The sequence below is a fragment of the Equus quagga genome, chromosome 2 (genome assembly GCF_021613505.1).
Source record: "Equus quagga isolate Etosha38 chromosome 2, UCLA_HA_Equagga_1.0, whole genome shotgun sequence".
In the NCBI taxonomy this organism is placed as follows: domain Eukaryota; kingdom Metazoa; phylum Chordata; class Mammalia; order Perissodactyla; family Equidae; genus Equus; species Equus quagga.
In genome coordinates, this window is record NC_060268.1 from 127,244,463 (window position 1) to 127,257,468 (window position 13,006).

General features: G+C 56.0%; 1 protein-coding gene across 1 annotated transcript in view; it reads right to left on the reverse strand.

Annotated features, from left to right (window-relative positions):
• The window catches only part of LOC124235217 (collagen alpha-1(XIII) chain-like), a 93,928-nt gene extending 82,288 nt beyond the window's left edge, over positions 1-11,640 (reverse strand). The window contains exon 1 of the mRNA XM_046652814.1: positions 10,809-11,640. Coding sequence (XP_046508770.1) covers positions 10,809-11,102 — 294 coding nt within the window. The 5' untranslated portion in view covers positions 11,103-11,640. The remainder of the gene's footprint in view (positions 1-10,808) is intronic.
• Positions 11,641-13,006: the final 1,366 nt, after the last annotated feature.

Sequence of the window (13,006 nt, forward strand, 5' to 3'; positions counted from 1 at the left end):
TAATGTGCTTCTTATGAGCCAGGCAGGGGTCTTACATATGTAAATCAGTCAGCACTCACAGCAACCCATTCATGAACAAGGAAACTGAGCCAGGGAGAGGTGAATTAACTTGCCTGATGGCACACAGCCAAGAAGGGCAGAGGCAGGATTCGAACCTGGCTCCGAGCCCACGTCTCTCCTCTCTATGCCTGTGACGGGGGGGGGGGGGGGGGGGGGCGGTTGGCTTTTTCCAGGAGATTGCAATACCTTTAGTGGAGTGCCAGGCACTGCTCAAAGCATTTGTTTTAACATTTTTTTTGTTTGTTTTTGAGGACAATTAGCCCTGAGCTAACTGCTGCCAATCCTCCTCTTTTTGTTGAGGAAGACTGGCCCTGAGCTAACATCCATGCCCATCTTCCTCTACTTTATAGGTGGGATGCCTACCACAGCATGGCTTTTGCCAAGCGGTGCCATAGCTGAACCCGGGATCCAAACCGGCGACCCCCGGGCCACCGAGAAGTGGAACGTCTGAACTTAACCGCTGTGCCACTGGGCCAGCCCGTTTTAACTTTTTTTTAATAATTGTTTTCCCTGAGCATTTTTCTCCCTTACCTTCAATTTTTTTTTAATTTTTAATTTAACTTAATTGAACTTTTTTCCTTTTTCTCCCCAAAGCCCCCTGGTACATAGTTGTATATTCTTAGTTGTGGGTCCCTCTAGTCGTGGCATGTGGGACACCACCTCAGCATGGCTCGATGAGCGGTGCCATGTCCGTGCCCAGGATTCGAATCAACGAAACACTGGGCCGCGTGCAGTGCAGCGTGTGAACTTAACCACTCGGCCACGGGGCCAGCCCTGTTTTAACTTTTTTAATCCTAACAACAACACACATAAGAAGGAGATACTCTTACTATCATCACCCTCATTTTACAGAAGTACAACCCAAAGCACAGAGAGTTAAACAACTTGCCCAACATCACGCAGCCAGTAATTAGCAGGGCTGGACTTGAACCCAGCAATCTGGCTCCAGATTCTGTGCCCTTAGCCATGACAGTGTACAGCTAGGCATTGGACTTGGAAACTGAGGGAAGGGGAGCCATGAGACTAGAGAGGGTGGCAAAGGCCACGTCATGGACCACACTGAGGAATTTATTATCTGGCCTGAGAGCAATAGGAAGTCACCGAAGGGTTGCAATCAGAGAAATGTAGCGATCGTTTTCAGAGATTTTAAAAGCTCACCCTGGCTGCCGTGTGGATGGTGAAAGGGGCAGGGCAGAGGGAAGGGGAGCAGGTGAGGTAGCAGGCTCCTGCCATGGCCTGGGAGAGCCGAGGACAGCGCAGGTGCGGAAAGGCAGGCAGTGATGGCCAGAAGAGGACAGATGTGGGGGAGGCTGAGAAGGTGCGGTCAGGAGGGCCTGGAGCGGGTGCAGCTGGAGGCCAGCATTCACAGATGAAGGGGTGCTGGGGAGGGCCGGACTTCCTGCTCAGTTTAGACACATTGAGTTTGAGGTGCTCTCAAGACATGCCAGAGTCGGGGATGGTAGGTGTAGAGATGGGTATGGAGCTCTGAAGAGATGAAGAATATGCAGGACATTACAGTCAGACCTGTCCAATCAAGGAACAGGCAGCTGCATAAGGTAGTGAGCTCCCCCATCACCGAGGACATGTAAGCCTGAAAACCAGGGATGTTGTGGGGGATCCCTGGTATAGCGCAGAGCTCCCTTCTGTCCAACACTCTGATTCTACGGAGTGGGGAGAGGCTGGAGGTGGCAGGACCACCCTCTGACCTCCCATGTCATCGAGACTCCCCGTATCCCCAGGAGACCTCAACTGCCAGCTCACAGGGAAGTGGACTAAGGCTGTTCCTGGAAGAGCCCCAGTTGATGCCCCTTTAACCAGTCCCCTTTCTGCAACCCTGTCCCCAGAGGGCACCCCTCCTGTCCTGCCCTGCAGGCCACCCTGTCGAAGCGTGATGATGCAGAAAACCTCAACGCGATGGCTTAGGAGGCACCTTCACGGGGCATCTACAGGGTAATGGGGGACTGCAAGAGTGAAGCCCCTTGGGCAGTGGAAGCCCAGGCCCTGTGACATCCTTTTTGGGGGTAGATGTGTCTTTGCGGGGCAGGCAGGCCGCCCTGCTGAAACTTAAAGAACAGACAAGAATGAGCAGCCTGCCGGGAGGGTGGGTGGACAGGGAGGGCCTGCGGGGAGGATGGGTGGACAGGAGGGAAAGGCCGGAGCAGAAGACAGATGGGGATAGACTGCAGGCCTCCAGGAGGCCGTCAGACTGGGTGGGGATGGGCTGTGAGCGGAAGAAACAGGGCTGAGGAGGCGGCAGAGGCCCAGAGCATGTGGGCTCTTGCCATGTAGGGTTTTGGGAAAACCCACGGTAGCCTCCAGGAGGGGAGACAGGGGCCCCGTGTCCCCGGGAAGGCCGTGCCCAGCCTCCCCGGTAGGCAGTTCTGCCCTTCTGTACCCACTTGCCCTTTGAGGAGGTCCCAGAGGCGCCCCCGCTGCCAGCAGCCCCGCCCCATCCTTGTGTCCACAGTTTTCTACAGGGAGCCCCGGCCAGGGCCTGCAGATGGGAGAGGGGGTATCAGCGTGGAGCTGCTGCAGGGCCTGCTGGCAGTCCAGATGACACCCAGGAGAGCCGGGGACCCTAGCCTGCCCTGGGCCTCAGTTTCCCTGGAAGAGCCTGCTAACTTCCTTCACTTACTGAGGACTCAACAAGCTGCTTCAGGGAGGGGCTGAGTCCAACAGAAGCCGCGGGAGCAGGATTCCCGAGCCTCATCCTGAGGCCTGCTCTCCCTCAGATGGCAAACCCTCAGCTGATTTATTTTTTGAAACAACAAACAACAACAAAAACTAAATCCCAAACCAACCCCCCACCTCCACCCCCACAAAAGAAAACCCCGCTGCTCCCAGACTTTCAAGCTGTGCAGGACATGGTAGGACTCTTAATGACATCCCACTGTGACCCCATCACTGCCACCATCAGCCCCTCAAGCCCTGCTGGGGACCCAGGTGAGGGATCTGGGTCACACTGCACAGGAGGCGCCAGGCCTGGGGCACAGATAGATCCCCTCTCTCTGTCTCAAGGATTGCCAGCCACGGAGCCAGGTAAACACCCCACAGCCAGACCCTCCCCACAGGGCCACCCATCAGCCTTCTGGGAAGGGTCAGCCTCGGCTGCTGCCCATCACCGCCCAGGGGCAGGTCTTTGAGGCACGCAGATGCAACGAGAAGGAGGGAGAGTAAGTTTAAAAAGCGTAGTTACTACAGAACTTACACCCCTCTCTTGCTTTAAAAGGGGACATTCAGGCGCCTGAACAGACAGAAAGACAGACACACATTATGCAGGAAGGCAGCAGGAGGGAAGAGAAAAGCAGGGCCAGGGTGAGCAAACAGACCTGGGAATGGGGCCGACACAGAAACTTCTGCCCCAAAGACTATGCTAGGTCGTGGGTGCCCCCGAGGCTTGGGGCTAAGCCTCCTAGAGGACAGTTCAGTGTCCAAGAGACAAGGGCCAACCCCTTCCTCCCAGGATCCAAGCATTCTGGAAGCCAAGGCTGGACAGGGCCTTTTCTAAGAGTCCTCATCGCCAAGGCCTGCTGTAACAAAGGGCACCCTCAGCGTCATTCTTTATTTTTTTTCAGTGCGGTGAGGAAGATAGTCGCTGAGCTAACATCTGTGCCAGTCTTCTTCAGTGTTGTGTGTGGGACGTTGCCACAGCATTGGCTTGATGAGTGGTGTGTAGGTCTGCACCCAGGATCTGAACCTGCGAACCGCAGACTGCTCAAGCAGAGTGCATGACCGGCCCTCAATGTCATTCTTATAACAAAGGGGGTGATGCGGGCCTGAGGCCAAGTCAGTAAATACCACCTCTGTGGGAGCCAAACCAAATTGAACCGGTCCCTAGCCCCTGGCCCATGTGACCTGCCTCAGCTGACTTAGTGGGGGGTGGTCCTTCAAATGCATGGCGTATACTGGTGGCTCAGAATACCAGCTCTGGGGCCAGAGTCCCTGCATTCAAGGCCTGGATCTGCTACTTACTAGCCATGTGACCTTGGGAAAGTTACTTAATTTCTCCGGGCCTTCATTTTCTCTTCTGTAAGAAGGGAATAGTAAGAATATAGCCACTTCATTGGGTTATTGTGAGAATCAACTGGATTAATGATGTAAAGCTCTCTGAACAGTATTCATAAATATTAGCTATTAGTAAAAGTTGTGGACATGGGACGGCCCCATCTCAGCTCCTCTGACGAGGAGGGAGGTAGTAATGGTTACAGACAATTCTTACTAATTGAATGATGTCATTCAATCCTGCAACAACCCTGTGAGGAAGGTATTGTCATCCCTGTTTTTCAGACGGGACACTGAGACTCAGGTCACACAACTGGTTAGTCACAGAGGTCCCTGTGACATCAGATGCTGGGGGCTTGCCCACTTTACTGTTTTGCCCCAACCAGAAACATGCCAGGCAGCTCGGCCAGGTGAAGATGAAGCTCCTGACCCTTGGGAGTGGGGGACAGGAGAGTAGGGGTGCCCCCAGCTGCTCTGTCCAGGTGGGAGCACATCACGCTGAACTGTCCCCACTCTCCCAGTCAGGACCAGGGGCGCAGCCCTGACTTAGGAGCAGCTGATCACGTCCTTCTCTGCTAGTTGCTGTGAAACACCACCTCCGGGGCACGTCCCCCGAGCAAATGCTGAGCATACAGCTGTGTCTGCGGTTGCAGCTGACGTCGATGGCTTCACTAGCCTCCAGCAGGAGGACCTTAAATCAGCAACTAATCGGTGAGGGGTGCCTACTGGGTGCAAAGTCCCAGACTAGACTCAGCAAGGACCCAGAGACCAGTGAGCTCCTACCCCTGCCATTGGGTAGCGTGCGAGCACACGAAGAGACAAGACATTTAAAGGCAACAGAAAGGAGGGCACACTGCACAATGTGTTTGAGGCTGGGCCATGGGTGGTAAACAGATTTTATTGTGTGCATTGACTCCCTAATAGACTGGGAGTGGCAGCCTGGAGCACCATGGTGAGAAGGATTCTGAGGTCTATCTTGAGTCCCTGGGAGTGTGTTGAATGATTATTATGAGTAGCTGCCACGGTTCTGGGGTAAGAGAAGTCAGCACGGGCCGTGTCTATCTATTTCCCTTCTCTGAGCTGGAGGTGCCAAGCTTCCTTAGCATGACCAGGAAGTTCTGTGGAAGTCAGAGCAGGGAGAGAGCCCATTTTGGTGAGGGTGGTTGGGAAGGCTTCCCAGAGGGCATTGGGGCAAGTCTAGAATGATTAGGAATAAGGGAAAAAGGCATCTTTCTGACAGTGTCAAATTGTGAAACTGCTTAAGACAGGCAGCATTTTTGCAGATGCTCTGACCTTTTCCACCACCTTCCTATGAGAGCAGGCTCATTTATGAGGTCCTCAGTCTGGCTGGGAGCTAGCGCTAGTTTTCAGGCTATTGGAGAAGCTGCGAAACTTTTAACAACTCTCCCTGGCTTTATCTATAGTGAATATTGCCCTGTACCTTTTTTTTTAAAACTTAATTAGAGTCATGAAATAGCTCTTTATTTTGAACACCAACTCTCACGAGTTAGCGGTAGCTTCCCGGAATAGTGCTGAAAAGGATTCTGAGACTGTTTGTAAGCTCAACGGCAAAGTGGGCTGCACTTGATTAACAATGTCTGCTGAGGGCCAGGGAATGAGGAGTGGAGCACACACATGCTGTGTCTTTGCCACCATTTGGCCAGACATTAACTAGTGTCTAAGGAGAAGGAGAAGGTGTGGCGTGGAGGAGAGACGCCTGCCGGAGACGGGGATCCTACCTCTGGCTCCTCTGAGACCTGGCTGTGCAGCCTTCGGACCTGTTTTCTCATCTGTAGAGTGTGGGGACAGGACTGGAGGGGCTCTGAGGATCTCCCCTGTTAACTCCCACAAGACTGCTCATTTACGTACTGCGTGAAAAGAGGAGGCGCTTTAGGACCGACACAGTGGAGCGCGGGCTGCGGACGATGGCACCTGTGTCTAGGGTCTGTCCCCTTACTGAAGCCAGGCTGCTGTGATCCACACAGGACACTCAACACTGGCCATGCCCCGCCACGCGCATACTTTCCCTCTAAGAGCCTGCTCCCCTCCTCATCCCAGCATTTCCATCCCGGGGTGCCCCATCCAGAGCCCCAATCCTTCAGCCACTGCTTTGAGCTCTCCCCTAATGGCTCCTCTGGAAAAGACCCAACAAAGGCCCCTTACACACCCTATAAATGTGAGACATTCCTGTTACAATGGTTGTGTTTGTTACTTTTAGGGACTAGGGAGTCTGCTGGGGTTCCTAAACATTTTAGCCTGGAAGTTTCAACCCCTTCCTCTCCCAGGGAATTCCAGGAGGTGGAAAACTTTCTCAACATGCAAAGGACTGGCTCACAGATAGGATGGAGGTGGAGAGACATCAGTCTTCTCCCCTGTAAAATGGGGTAATGACAGTGCCAGTCCCTTAGGGAGGCTGTGAGGATTGAAAGAGGGAACATACGTAACCGGCCGCCATATGTGCCCTATAAATGTGAGACACTCCTACTCCAGCCGCTGCTGTTCTTGTTAGGGACGGGGAGTTGGCCTGGTCCCTGGACATTCACCTTGAAGGGGGCTGCTGACGCTCCCTGCTCCCTTGGGCCTACAGGGTAGATTTGGCTGTTTTAAATTCCTGTCCCTTTTCTTTCACTGCACACTCTCTGCCCAGCTCTAGGTGACATCTGATTTCCTCCATTTGGGACATTCCAGTTTCTTTCTACACAGCAAGCTAGTCAAGTAACAGGCAGCTGGAGCGCTCATTAAGGGTCCCAGACCAGCAGAGAGGCACTGATGGGGGAGAGTTGGGGCCTGAGGTCTGGAAGCCACACTCCCAGCTCCCCACGAGCTGGCTCCCTGCCCCCACCCTCCTGTCCTGGCTCTGACCCTCCCCTCCCAGTGGCTTGGCCCCTCAGATCTGGGCCTTCTGCTCACATCTGCCCCTGGCTTGCCTCACACCAGGCTCCTCTCCTACCGGATGCCCTCAGCCTGGCCTTCCCTGCCAGCTACCCCTTCCTCCAGCCTCACAGATACAGTCTCGCCCCCAGCACGCCACTTTCCCCACTGGGATGGGTGGTGTGCACGTATGTGGCCCTGGATTCCTGCCTCCAGGCCACTGCGCAGGCTCTGTGCCTCACCAGGACTGCCCTGCCCAGGGCCCTTCTTCCATCCTCTCATCCTTCAGGGAGTGGCCCAGGCCCACCTGCTCCAGGACAGATTCCCTGTGCCAGGTCCCCAGGAGCCCTCTGGAAGCACTCACGGGTCCTGAGCATGGCTTTTGGTGGTGGCACATTTTAGTGCATTCTGCCATCTGCCATCTCCTGAGAGCCTCACAGCAACCCCAAGGGAAGCAGGGCCTGGGCTTAACAGGGGCGGAAGCTGAGGTTCGGGGGGCGGCGTGCCTTGCCCGAGGCTTTGCCATGTGCCTAGAATCCTGGTTTTGGGCCCCTACGCTCACCAGGTGCCTGTGTGCCCCTTGAGAGCAGGAGTCCTCCACGCATCATGTCACAGACCCTCTCTGTAACACAACCGCTCCCCTCTCCTCTGCCTTTTCTTTTCACCGGGATTTCCTCTGGTCCCAGTTCTTCCTTCTCTGCCTCACCCCTTCCTCACTTTTGTCCTTTGCTCAGACCTGGGAGAACTTTCCTAGGACAGGAAGGGCCAAGGGTGGCAGAAAGACCTTAAGGTGCTCTGGGGCACCTTTGCTGACCCAGAAGCATCTTGCTCCTAGCACAGCCCTGTCCCATAGAACTTTCTGCGATGATGTATATGTTCTATATCTGTGCTGTCCAAAGTGGCAGCCACCAGCTACAGCTGCTATTGAGCACCTGCTTGAAATGTGGCTAGTGTGACTAAGGAGCCATATTTTAAATTTTATTTAATTTTAGTTAGCTTAAATATAATGAGTCACACATGACCAGTGGTTGCCGTATTGGACAGTGTAACCCTTACAGTGTCCCCTCCGGAGCCCCTGTCCACCCAGGGGATGCCCCCAGGGGGCCATTTCCACACAAACTAGGCCACCTACCCCGCCACCCCCAGGACAGCTCCCTCCCTCTGGCTCCAATGCCCCCCCTACTGACCTCAGGTCCCATCACTGCAGCCACCATTTCCACTCACTCCTCTCTGTCCCCAGATGCACCCCTCGTCTGGGTCACAGTCCCCTCTGGCCTGTACTAGCCTCTTGTTTGGCCTCCCTCCTCTGGCTTAAGCTCCCACTCCAGGGACATCACTGCCCTCAAGACCCTTCTGTGGCTCCCCACTGCTCTGACATAGATCTAACCGTCTCTACGGTCCTCTTGACCTAGGCTACCTGTCTCTCTCCAGCTAGATCCTCCACCGCTCCACCCTCCCAGCCCTCCAGCATCTGGGACTTCCTTCAGTTCCCCAAGGCAAACCCTTCCCTCTGGCTTCTAGCCTCCAGAAGCTGTTCCCTTTGCCCCTTAGAACAAGGCCCTGACATTCATCTCCTTTTGCGTGGAAAACTCCTATTCACCCTTTAAGCCTTTGCTTGAAAACCATCTTCCCAGGAAGCCGCCACCATCAGGCTGTGATGCACATTAACACATTCCCAGGCCTCCTGTGCTGCCACTATCGCAGCATTTTTCACACGACACAGTCACTGCTGATTTTCTTCTTTGTGTCCTATTTGCCTGTAGGTTTAGGAGGGCAGAAGTGCATCCCCCGCAACGCCTGAACCACAGGTGGCTCTCAGGAAACATATGCAGAGTGAATGAATGAGAACGGACAAAGGAAGGAGGGGGGACCTGGTGAAAAGAGCACTGGAAACCGGTTCAGGAGCCTCAGGTTCAAGTCCTGGATCTCACCATGCAGCTCTGGGTAACCTACGCCCCTCTCTGGGCCTTATTTTCCCCATCTGCAAAATGGGTTTCAGTTCAGATGCTCTGCAGACAAGAGGTTTAGAAGGCCGTAAAGCTGCACATGAAGGTGCAGTTTGAAGAGAAGGAACCAGCATGTCAGGTCACACTGTTAGCCCAAGGGCTCTGAGGCCATGAGACTTGGCCTGGCTACTCTTAAGCAGAGGAAGCAAGGATCTGGGAAAGGGCTCGGCACCCTCAGGCCAGCAGGAGGGGTTGGGAAGGGAGAGGAGGGCGAGAGGAACCAGAGAAACTCCCATGGTCAGATGCTTGTCCCTCAGCAGCAAGGGCCCCTGAGATACCTGGGGGAGCCCTCACTGCCCTCACACCCTCTCGAGCACCCTGCCAATCCCACTCTCAGCCAGCAAAGGCCGCCTGCTCACACTGCTGAGCCTAGAGGGCCCTCACCCCATCAGGCCTAGAGGCCCCCCAACCCCACCAGGCCCAGGGGACAGAGCCCTCTGGATTCCCTGGGGCCTGGCAGGGCATTGGGCATGAGCTGAGGTCAGCAGTCATGGGGCACCACCAGCACCAGTAACCTTGCCCGGTGACCTATCTCTCCTTGACCACCCTGGAGAGCTACTTTGGCAGGTACCGGCTCTGCCTGGCAGAAGCACCAGAGAGAACCCTGGCTGCAGGGAACAAGGGCATCATTCCAGAATGGCCGGAGCACCCACTACAGGTAGAGCTGGCTCCACTGCTTGCCGTCATCACCGCCGCTGTGCAAGCGGGCAGGCATGAGGGTATTCACCCCAGATTGCATAGCTTCTAAGCAGCAGAGTGGGGCCAAAACCCAGGCCTGCTGGACTCCACCACGCCGCTCTTCACTGTTCTACACACCACCTCTTACTAAGAGGCCCTCTTCCAGTTTTTCCCATGGGAACATTCCATGTCCTGTTCCTGTTCCAGACTGCAGCCCTCACCTGTGGGTCCTCTCCTTCATCTGGGCCCTGGATGCCCTGTGCTGTCCAGACTCCCGTAAGCCACCAGGCCTCAAGCTCTCACTGACCAGCCTTTCCTCTGCTGGCACCAGGGAGACTGCAGGTCCCTCCTTCCTGGGGAGGGTGGGGTCTTTTCATGTGCCTCCAAGATTGCCACGCCTAAGAGACACTAATGGCTTTTAATTCACTTGTGTTCAAGGATATTTCAGGAATGGGAAAAAGCTCAGCATCCTTTTTCCAGAAAAACACACAGACACAAAAGGTTGGGGACCATTCCAAGGAGCAGGCAATAAAACACTCGCCTCAAGAACAAGAGGGTATGGGCTAATTCGTGCCAAGGACAGCAGAGCCAGGGCGACTCACACCAAGGCCCTAGCCTTCTGGGGCAGTGGGCAGGGACCAAGACACTAACCCCAGAAAGGACTGCCCTCTCTGGTCTCCTCAGCCCCGTGGATGACTCAGTCCCTCAACTCTCTTCCCAAAGGAAGGTGGCAATAAAAGTCAGGCAGCACTGACCCCCAGGGATGACGGATGGGGAGGGCCGCGGGCACACGTCCCGCCTCGTGGGCGCTGAGCGGCTGGCTCTCACACTGCCCTGGCGGGATGTCGGGAGGGAAAAGCGGAGCCCGGCCGCCTCCGCGCACCTCCGCACGCTTTGCCTTTCACCACCTGCCCGGCGCGCCCAGGGCGCTCCCAGTGTGGGACGGACGTGGGGGCGCCTGCCGCAGGCGGGAGCTGAGGGTCCTCGCGCAAGCCACTCGGATCCTCCGTGTCCCTGGCAGGGCAGCGTCCGTCCCTGTCCCCTATCCCGCCCGCAGACTTGTGCGAGTCCCGCGGCGCACCGCGCGGCGTGGAGAGCCAGCGCCAGAGGGCACCGGCTGGTGGAGAGTTTGGAGGCTGCGCGAGGGGGCGCCGCGGGGAGGGATAAAAGCCAGCAACAAAGAGCACAGACCTCGTCCAGCAGTTGGTTGACTCGTCCCAAAATAGCCGTCTCCATCTGCTGCTCCCCTCGCTCCGCTTCCAGGCGCAGCACCCGGGCCTGCAGCTCGGCCGTCCGAAAGTGGGCGAGCAGGCTGAGCGCCAGCGAGCAGACGGCCAGGACTAGCAGCCCGCACGACCCCGGGCTCGGCAGCCGCGCGCAGCGCTCCGCCGGCGCCACCGCTAGCGCCACCGTCTCGGGCGTGCCCAACTCTCCAGGGCCGCCGGCACCGGCGGCTGCCGCTTTGCTGGCGCGCTCCACTACCATCCCCTCGCTTCTCGAGAACCAATAAATAAATAAATAGAATAAATAAAGGCGAGAACCGCTGCCCAAAGGTGCGATCCAAGCCGCGGGGCAGGGGGAAAGGGGTTATGTCGCTGGAACAAGTCCCTTTCCTTTGCTCCCGGCAAAGAGGATGGAAAAATTAGCAGCAGGAGAGGGAAAGCCGAAAAAGCACAACCAGCGGTAATCGGGGTACACTCGGGTGAGAAAAAAGTTACTTCGAAGTACGTTCCAAGTCCAGGAAAGTTAGGGGAATCTGGCCGACTCTCCTCTCCGCCCCGTGTTTCCCTTCAAGTATCTGCAGAGTCCTCGAGTTGGTTCTGCGCTGTCGGTCCTTCTTGGTGTCTCGCGGCCCCCGGTCGAGCCGGTTTCAGTCGCGGGGCGAAGGGGCGCACATGGAGGGCCCCATGGGCAGAGGTGGGTCGTGGCCGCTGCCGAGGAGCGCTGGGGCCGATTCCGGCGCCTCTGTAACTTGACACACTGGCCGCGCCGCACGGATCGGATGAGCAGTCCGCGCTACTTCCCAAACTAATCTCTCCCGCCCCCTCCCTCCTCCTCCTCCCCCCGCCCCTCCCTTCCCCTCCCCTCCCCCAGCTCCTGAGGGCCGGCGGCTTGGGTTTGTTTATTTATGCAAACTCGCCAGGGGTGCGGGGCGTGGTGTGTAGGGCCCGCTGCCCCAACCGGCCGGCCCCGGGAGCCCCTCTCCCGCGCTCCCTGTTCCCTTTGAAGTGACACTCGGGGTTATTTATAGGCAGGAAGGGCGCTGGGGCTTCACTTCTCTCCCTTTCTCCATTCACACCGAGGGTCCACTTTGCCTTCCGCCGCATGGGGCCAGGCATCACTGCCTTTGGGATCCTCCAAAGAGCCCGGCTGAGTTCTTGTCCGGCATCTAGAAGGATCTCCACGTCCTGCGCAGGAAGATCTGAATCCCTTTGGCCGCCATTGCGACCCCCTTCCCCCCCCCCCCCCCATCTCATCCTCTTCCTTTCTCCTCAAACCCGCTCCACCTTGGGCTCTGTATCCCCTGAGTTCTGCAGCTCCCCCAGTGCCTTTGGTGCGACTCCTCCGCCAACCACACCTTTCCTCTGGGGAGAAAAGTCAGCCCTCTAGGGGGCAGCAGAACTGGCATCCTTTTCTCTCTTTCAGGACCAAGACATAAGATACAGGAGAATAAAAGACGAACAGAAGCCTTATTCCAGGGTGTCGGATAGGCAGGTCAGTCTTGCTGCCTGCCAGGCCCGATCTCTTCCCTTCTAGCCCACCATTGATCTGAGACCCATTCCATCCCTCTGCTGTCAGACCGGCCCAACCCTCCCAGCCATCAAAGGCGAGCAATTCTCACACACACTCATACTCCATCCTCCTTCCTTAGGGCTAACTCTGCTCCCTCCTGCTGTCACTTCCTATGCTCCAGTAGAGAAAAGCTGCCCCGAGGGCATTTTGTAGTTTCCTCTCTTCTCTTGTCACCTCTCCCACTTTAAGTAACATTTGTATCCCAAGAGACTTTGTCTCCTGTGCCTCTTGACATTCCTGCAAATGAGGTGGTGGGACTGAGTTTACGGAGAAAGCCTGCTTCCTGGGAGCCGCCAGCAGGGGATAAGACTGGCCTTGAAATGTGCAGTGGGGGTGGGAGCAATAGGAGTGTTGTGATTCCATTTTATAATAGCAGGGTGGGCCAACTTCACATTTTATATATTGACCTGATTTGGCTTAATATATAATAATGTGTCACATTTAATAGAGTCGCATAGTAACACAGTACTTTTATCACAAATAATAAATGTCATAATATTGCCTGCTGGGTCAGTCAGCCACTAGGGAGGACGACAGGGATAGAAGGTGATGCTGAGGAAAAGGCTGGTGGCCAGGGGCTCTGGGTCAGTCCCAGC